Below are 7,744 nucleotides of genomic sequence, written 5' to 3'. Positions count from 1 at the left end.
TTCACTTTTCTATAAAAATATAACTCTTTATTAAATAACATGCACAAATATCTAGTCATTTATTAAACAGATATGATTTAGAACAAGATTTAAAGAAATACAAATCCTTAGGTACAATTTAGTATCTTGTTCATGATATTTGAAGAGTTAAGAAAAAAACCACTGATTAAATTAACCATCCTTTGTTCCTCTTTCAGATCCTAAATCTTTTTAAGCATATATATACTACATTCCAAGTTTTTTCTAGCATTTCAGAGCTTCAGAATATTTTTAATATCATAAGCCCTTAGCTACTTACTTATGTTTCCAGGAAAGGCATTCACTTTTCTTTTAAGCTATCCTGATTAGCTTTGTCATTTTACAAAGGAAATCTGCACAAGCAGAATCATGGCAGAGATGCTCCAGCCACTTGAGGTACCATTGTAGAGAGTGAGAACTGTGGTTAATGCTAAAAAGCTGGGATGACTAAAACATGCCAGATTCCTGCGTGCTTGCTTTTTCTCTTCTGCAGCTTGTTCTGTTTGGCCAAACTGTTCTCCCACACCCCCTTCTCAGGTTGGACCATCAGCACAAAATGCTTACAAACTTACCCTCTCATATTTTCTATGACTTCAATGCTCAAAAATCTGTTTTTTGTTTAGGCAAAAGAATACACAAAATTTGCATTAAGTTTTTCATATTAAAAAGTATTGCTTTTATAAATTAGCTTTTAATGTTCCCAGACTTAATAAACTTAACTTCAACAAAACCAGTGCTTCAAAATCTACCCTGCCTTTCTTGGCCCCATTTATCCAATAAAAAAGGCCAAAATATCTCATCTAAATTTCTAAACACTACTACATCCAACCTCTATATTAAAGTCCTTGCACTGTGTATTTTTTACACGTGCTTCTTTATTGCGCATGCCAAGTACAATATGAATTTAAATATAAATTGATGTAAAAATTCAAAAATCCCTAAGCTTAATATGTACCTTTGCACTCAACAACTTCAATTTTTCCATCAGCTGGAATTTCCAACTTGCAAGCTGAATTTTAAACACTTTATTTCTCATATATTCTTTTTACTTTGCTCTATCAGAATAAAAAACATCCAGTATTATTTTATAATTCAAGAAAGTATTGTGGAAAGTTCTATACATTTTAATCTCATACACTTATAATCAATTTTACACATAACCTAACTTTCCTTTCAAAAATGTTTAATAAGTTTAGCAGCAGGTTTCAGATCAGAAATATTCCTGAATATTTAATCTGTATCATGGTATAGGAGGAGCTGGACTTTTTCTAAGTATATTGCTAATTATTTTATTAAAAACAGCATACCAAATCTTAATTATAAAATTCTGAAAATTATGCTTTATATCTTGATACAAGGAAAAAATACAGCATATTAATGAATTTTTCATAAACATTGTAGAGATCAATTGGAATATGCCTGTTTCTTTTACTCATTTTGACTACCAAATATCTCTTTTTTCATTGGAGTATTCAGTTTTTATTTTAAAAGTGCAAAGGTTATTAAGCTTAAAACATTATGCTTTAGCAAGTAAAAAAGTTTTACAATGATTTAACATGACCAATAAAATTTATTAAACATATTTTACATATATTCACAGATTCATCATACTTGAGTATTAAAATAGACATTTACAATTTCAGAATTTTCATTCAAAGGCATTTTGGGGTGGGAGGAGAGAATAAGCTCTACTATGAGGTGAAAAAAAGAGCTGTTTCTTTGTATGACTAATTCTAAATAATACACCCAACACAGTAAGTCATAGGTACTATGCCAGGAGATTAGTATGGAACACCTTACACTACTTTAGGCATCACTTATGGAGAGTTAAATTATAGGAAGAAGCATGCAATACAACTAAGTCACAACTTTACAGTTATGGTGATAAAAACAAGCTCACTCAAACACATGCATGCCTTACTTAAAAGTTCCGCTATCTGACCACACTACTGCTACACTCCATACAAACTACAACTTTGGTCCAATAAGACATCAGACAAAACAGGTTTACAATTATTCCTTTGTACATGTTTTGACTACCAATCCCTTTGTATACATTTTGACCATTAATTACAAGATTTACATCTGCACAATATGTATAAAATAAGTTATTAAAAAGAAAGACAATATCAAACTTTTGAAAAGAAAACTGTACAATTTACAAATATAATAAACTGAAGAAAATTTGTGCCAAGTTTTGCTTCCACATTAGAAACTATTTGGTAGGAATTGAACCTTTTAGTTTACTGATATATTTTAATAAAACTTGAAAAAGATTTGCATACTAGTGGTTATTTTGTTACTTAGAGTGCTAACAACTTCCAGCGCCATTAGCAGATTCTCAACTTTTTTAATATCTACCACAGCCTGCCAAATGTAATCATGACCTTTCACCGATATAAATAATAGTTTTCAATTAGAAACTGTTTGGACCCAAGAGCCAAAATATTTCTTTTCATTTTTTATAAAATGACAGTGTTTGCTACATAACCAATTTTAGTTGAACTTTACCAACAATTGTAAAGGCATGATATCAGTATTTTTGTCAAAAAGCAATTTTCCATAATATAACACTCTTGAGTCTCCATCAGTTTAAGATGACACACGAGGAAGTAATGGCTGCTATATAGGAGTCAATTCAAAGTCATCATTAACATCAACAAGGGGAACATAAAACTCCTGGATTTCATAAATGCTGATAGATTTATAGGTGGCAGGATCAAGTTCCTGGAGTTTGAGCTGCCATTCTAATCTCTGAACGGCATTTAAAGCTGCAGCTTCATGTTGTTGCCTCATTAAAAGACAGGTCTATTAAAATAGAAGAGAAAAGTTAATCGATTATTCTATTAAATATGCTTTGTTTACTTCATGGACATAGTAGAGGTATAAAAAGTTTTTGAGTTATACAGGGTAAGTGTTTTACCCTGTCTGTATCCATATGCCAACTATTTCTGGGTCTTCAACTTCACGCACATCTTAATATTTAAAACTGTTGCTTCAAATAACGAGATTTCAAATTAACAAAAGAATCAAGAAAATCTAAGGAGAAGTGATTTGTACTGAAGATCTAAAACTAAATACTTTTCTTTATAGATTTGCAAAATATATTTCTCTTATTGTTTTCCCATTCTTTCATATGTTAGAACTATAACCAGACTTGTATATTGGACAATAAACATAAAGATCCCCATTAGAAACTCATTTTTCTACACTGGTCCTGAAGAATAATATGGCTTTTATTTTCCAAGTGTGACCCTAGTGTGAGGATTCGTGACCAGTATTTCCTTTCCTAATCATTCCTAATACAGCTGCAGTATCTGTTTGTGAAGGGGGAAGCAGCCTGGCCAGGTACCTCAGTTGGTTAACATGTTGACCCAATACATCAAGGTTGTGGGTTCGATCCCTGATCAGGGCACATACAAAAATCAACCAATAAATGCATAAATAAATGGAACAAGTTGATGTTTCTCTCTCTATACCCGCTCCTCTCTCTTTCTAAAAATCAATCATTTTTTTAAAAGTTAAAAATGAGCCCTAACCCGTTTGGCTCAATGGATAGAGCGTCGGCCTGCGGACTGAAGGGTCCCAGGTTCGATTCCAGTCAAGGGCATGTACCTTAGTTGTGGGCACATACCCAGTAGGGAGTGTGCAGGAGGCAGCTGAACGATGTTTCTCTCTCATCTATGTTTCTAATTCTCTATCCCTCTCCCTTTCCTCTCTGTAAAAAATCAATAAAATACATATTTTTTAAAAAATGAAAAAAAAAGAGAAGGGGAAAGCATCCATTTAAACTGAACTTCTCAATATACATACCTTTAATTTGTCAAATTTATCATCCACATCTTGTAACCAAGACATGAACTGTCTTGCATTAAAGCGATCCCTCACAGAAGTTTTACTGTCATCAGACTGAAAGAGAACATTAAATATAGTTGAATATAATAAAATACAAAACCCACTTTAAAATCTGTTATGTCATTATATCTTTTCATGTTATATTCCATTTTTTAAGGAATAATGGAAATATATTTTTAAAAAGGATAAAATATTATCTGAATATTTAAAAAATTTGATAAAGCATTTATTTCCATATTGAGTGGACAGAGTAGTTATTAGAATTCTTAGGATGCTGGGTTTAGTTAAATAAATAGAATCCTATTGCTCTGTGAGTCAAAGATGTGTCTCCAAAAGGCATGCCATATCAAGTATTATGCCTGTGACATTCTTTTTAAAGTAAAATTTATTTCATATTTAATTTAATGTTAAAGTTTATCATCAACATTAATGTAGGGAGAAAAAGTGTTAAGGTGGGAGACAATCCTTTGAGGCAGATATTTTTTTTACAGGACCAGTATTTTGGAGTGCTCATAATGAAATTTTATATACCAGTTTTGAGGTAGGCTATATTCAACTGTCAGCTTTGTATCATACTGTGTAATCTTGAACTCATTATGTACTCTCTCAATTTTCAATTCTGTAAAATAGGATAAAAATAGCTCTTTTAATCTTTTTTTGAGAATTTAAGAGTCTCTTAACAGTTGTACATACAGGAAGCACTCAATCTAATAAACATCCTATATAATAAAAGTGTAATATGCAAATCAACTGAATGGTGGAACGACTGGTCGCTATGACACGCACTGACCACCAAGGGGCAGACGCTCAACGCAGGAGCTGCCCCCTGGTGGTCAGTGCGCTCCCACTGGGGGAGCGCCACTCAGCCAGAAGCCAGGCTCATGGCTGGCGAGTGCAGTGGCGGTGGCAGGAGCCTCTCTTGCCTCTGCTGCAGGTGGGCAGTAAGGAGCGAGAGATCCTGGACTGTGAAAGGGATGTCTGATTGTCGGCTTAGGCCTAATCCCCAGCAGGCAGGTATTCCCCGAGGGGTCCCAGACTGAGAGAGGGTGCAGACCAGGCTGAGGGATCCCCCCCACCCTCCCAGTGCACTAATGTCATGCACCGGGCCTCTAGTTTGCTATAATTATTACTACTATTACTACCAGTGCTATCAAAATGACATCCACGCATCAGGTAGCTTCACACTCACATATTTAGCCATTATCACTTCCTCCTTGGTCCTCAAGTAAGATGTTTTGACTACTTTACATTTTATTGTTGAATCTCTTTTTAATATTACAAGTTTATTTTGAAAAGAAAGAAGTGTAATAAGAGAGTAGGCTAATGAATGATCCAAGCCCTTACTCAGGAAAGATAGATTTATTTTTTTTCTTAGCTCCTCAGAGGCTATTCTCATATGAAACAAACCTGTTACTCAGACCTTCTCCTTTAAAGTCAGCTATAAAATGATGGGTAATAGGTTCTATAGTTTTCCTTAAGAATAAGAATTTACTTTGCCTTTTAATTATTAGGCAGATTTAATTTAATTATTAAGACTGATCCTCCTTTTCAATGATTTTATAATTATTCTTAAGGTTTACTGGGAAAATTCACTTATTTTTGAAATTCTCTTTATAACCCATCTGGGGCTATAGATTTCTCAATAAAGCTGTATTTGTTTAGTATCAATATGTTTTCATCTGTCTTTCAGCAGAAAAGTCTGAATGTTCTGGTCCAGTGGCTTTCCATCTCTACTTTCAGTTTGCCTATGAATTTGTTTCTATTTTTACATGTCTTTGTCATTTCAATGAGTTTTGGGAGGAAAAAAAGTAAACAGATGTGTTTACTTAACCATTCTGAACTAGAAATCCTCAGAGACTTTCCTTATAGCTTGATTTATAAAGTTCTAAAATTGATTCATGACTCTGTAATTGCATGAAACTTAAAAAGTCATCAAGATACCACATGGTCTAGAGCCCGGCCTTTAGCAAGAGGGCTAAACTGTTCATTTAACTTTATTAAAAACTATTCATTCTTCCCTTTAAAATTGGAAATTATGTAAAGTCCTTTCTAGAAATGTCTATTTTCCTAAGGGTCAAATAGTTCTTTCCTAAGATCGATCCAATTATTCATTTTAATAATAGTTTCTGTTACCTCTGAATGCTCTCATTTGAATAAAACAGTTGGTGGCTTAAGAAAGTTAGAGATCTACTTATTTTGTTTAATCTCCTTTTTAGCACATGAGAAAAATAAAACATAAAATAAAACCAGAGAGAAATCAGTAACTTTCTCTGTAATATACTTTATATCCCTTGTATTTCTAGCTTGTCCAATTTAAAACAGCATTTCCTAGTCTCTTTTTTTTTTTGATGATATTTTATTGTCCACGTTTACACTTTTTATCTTAATCATTATATTCTCTTATGACCAATGAATTTCATTCTGGTTTATGAAACAAAAATATTCTGACAACTGATATGTCTAATTCAGGTAATTCATATGCAGCAGTAAACTTTGTTCAAGATACAACTACAGTTTTTCAATTATAGTAGGCACTTGAATAATATTTCGTTCTGTGCTGTGTTTCATTATAACGTTGATGAGATGCCATAGAAACTTAACCCTTGTTTGTATCAATGAGCCTATGGTAATACTAATTTCATTATATGTTGTTTTGCTTAAAGTTGCAGAACCTGTTGACTATGTTAAGTGAGGACTTACTGAGTATTAATTTATTCGAAAGACATCCAAGATCAAAACAAAACCTGGCCCTATTATAGCACGGTCGCAACTTAGAGGTTCGGTCTGCCTGTACTGTTTTCCAGCTTACAGTATCTTTCCAGCTGCCTGAAGGCCAGACTAAATGTATAAGTATCCACTTTAGAACCAAATTATAAATTACCTATAGGGACACCATCCTAAACACATATTTGTTTTGTAATTATCTACTTTTATGGTATAAAGGTTTATGACATACATACACACACTTTAAAATGCCTTTAAATATGTTAAATTATCTAACACTAGAGGCCTGGTGTACGAAAATTCATGCACTGGAGGGGTTCCCTCAACCCAGCCTGCTCACAGTCTGGGAGCCCTCAGGGGCAGAAGGTGACTCGGCCATCAGGGGAAGGCAATGCCCCCATCACACCTCTGCTGCTGCCACTGCTGGCAGTGCAAGGCTCAGCTGGCCCTGGTTACCTGAGCCTCGGCTGGGCAGCTGACATCTGAGGCTTGCCTGCACCTTGGGCTGGCCCTGGCCGGCTGGTGGGGTGAACCGCACCATGAGCCTGCCGCCCCCTCCCCCAGCTGAGCTGAAAGGACTGGGGGATTCCAGCAGGGCTGAGGGGACTGGGTGCCACCATCTTGTGGTTATGGGTGCTACCATCTTTGGGATGTGTGATGGTCAATTTGCATATTCCATTTTTATTAGATAGGATATATGTATATCCTTATATATGGGGTGGACAAAAGAAGGTTTACAGTTGTGAGTACATGAAACAGTTTATTCTTGTATTATTATTTATTATTGTACTAGAGGCCCAGTGCACGAAATTCATGCAAGAGTAGGCCTTCCTTCTCCAGCTGCCAGCACTGGCTTCCCTCTGGCACCCAGGACCTGGGCTTCCCTCCACCCACTGGCAGGCACCCAGGACCCGGCTTCTCTTGCAGAGGGAGGCCCCGCCCACCCGCTACAGCTGGTCAGTGGCCTGGGCCTCCCTCTTTGGAGCGATTGTGGGGTGGGGCGATGGCTGGGCCCCTGACCAATTGCATCACACCCGCCTTGGCTGGCCTGGCGCCAGTTGGGGTCATAGAGTGGTCCTGGATGGTAATCTGACGGTCGTTCCGCTGTATGGTCTAATTAGCATATTATGCTTTTATTATTATAGAT

The 7,744-nt window shown here is 35.6% G+C and overlaps 1 protein-coding gene across 6 annotated transcripts in view; it reads right to left on the bottom strand.

Annotated features, from left to right (window-relative positions):
* The window catches only part of ANKRD12 (ankyrin repeat domain 12), a 105,649-nt gene continuing 97,905 nt past the window's right edge, over positions 1-7,744 (bottom strand). For all 6 annotated transcript variants that reach the window (XM_005866892.2, XM_014540256.1, XM_005866893.2 and 3 more), the window contains 2 exons: positions 3,832-3,927; positions 1-2,826 (listed from right to left, as the gene is read on the bottom strand). In XM_005866892.2, coding sequence (XP_005866954.1) covers positions 2,641-2,826; positions 3,832-3,927 — 282 coding nt within the window. In that variant the 3' untranslated portion in view covers positions 1-2,640. The remainder of the gene's footprint in view (positions 2,827-3,831; positions 3,928-7,744) is intronic.

Source organism: Myotis brandtii, unplaced genomic scaffold, assembly GCF_000412655.1.
Source record: "Myotis brandtii unplaced genomic scaffold, ASM41265v1 scaffold240, whole genome shotgun sequence".
NCBI classification, from domain to species: Eukaryota; Metazoa; Chordata; class Mammalia; order Chiroptera; family Vespertilionidae; genus Myotis; species Myotis brandtii.
Note: the sequence above shows the minus strand (reverse complement) of the source record. Positions and strands in the feature narration are given on the sequence as shown.